The sequence below is a fragment of the Monoraphidium neglectum genome (assembly GCF_000611645.1).
Source record: "Monoraphidium neglectum strain SAG 48.87 unplaced genomic scaffold scaffold04591, whole genome shotgun sequence".
Classification (NCBI taxonomy): domain Eukaryota; kingdom Viridiplantae; phylum Chlorophyta; class Chlorophyceae; order Sphaeropleales; family Selenastraceae; genus Monoraphidium; species Monoraphidium neglectum.
Window position 1 is genome coordinate 2,961 of NW_014009038.1, and position 551 is coordinate 3,511.

The following is a 551-nucleotide window of genomic DNA, read 5'->3' on the forward strand; positions in this document are numbered from 1 at the left end:
GAAGCATCCGCTTCCGCCTGTAAGACCAGCATCTTCAACGTCGCCATCATGCCCCAGTGCGCCCCTCACTTGTATGTGTACATTGAGAACCAGGATGACCTCCGTTGCCGACCCGGCATACTGCACACTCAAAGATACGTCCACGGGGGGAAGGAACCTGGGCGACACGGGCCAAGGACAGGAGGTTGGCGAGGGTGATGAAAAAAGGCAGGGTGGACAGCCAAGGGGGCGTTGACGTGGGGCGCGTGCACCGGCAGCCTGCTGGCTTTGAATCAGCAAGCAGCGCCAGGCGCCCTGGTGTCCTGTTTAGGCCCTAACGTGCACCCCCTCTCCCGGCACTCGCTCGACACTCCTGCCCAAATGTGCCAGCCGGACTGCATAACTTCCACCCCCTGAGCATCACGCGCACGCAAACACGCGGGCACGCATGCGCGCACACACGCGCGCGCACACACGCATGCGCGCTTGCACGCGCGCACACACACACACACACACACACACACACACACACACACACACACACACACACACACACACACACACACACACAC

General features: G+C 61.5%; 1 protein-coding gene across 1 annotated transcript in view; it reads right to left on the minus strand.

Moving 5' to 3' along the window:
* MNEG_14573 (hypothetical protein) overlaps positions 1-551 on the minus strand; it is a gene marked incomplete at both ends in the record, with an annotated part of 4,537 nt that overhangs the window by 2,606 nt on the left and 1,380 nt on the right. Inside the window, one exon of the mRNA XM_014036955.1 lies at positions 70-157. Coding sequence (XP_013892409.1) covers positions 70-157 — 88 coding nt within the window. The remainder of the gene's footprint in view (positions 1-69; positions 158-551) is intronic.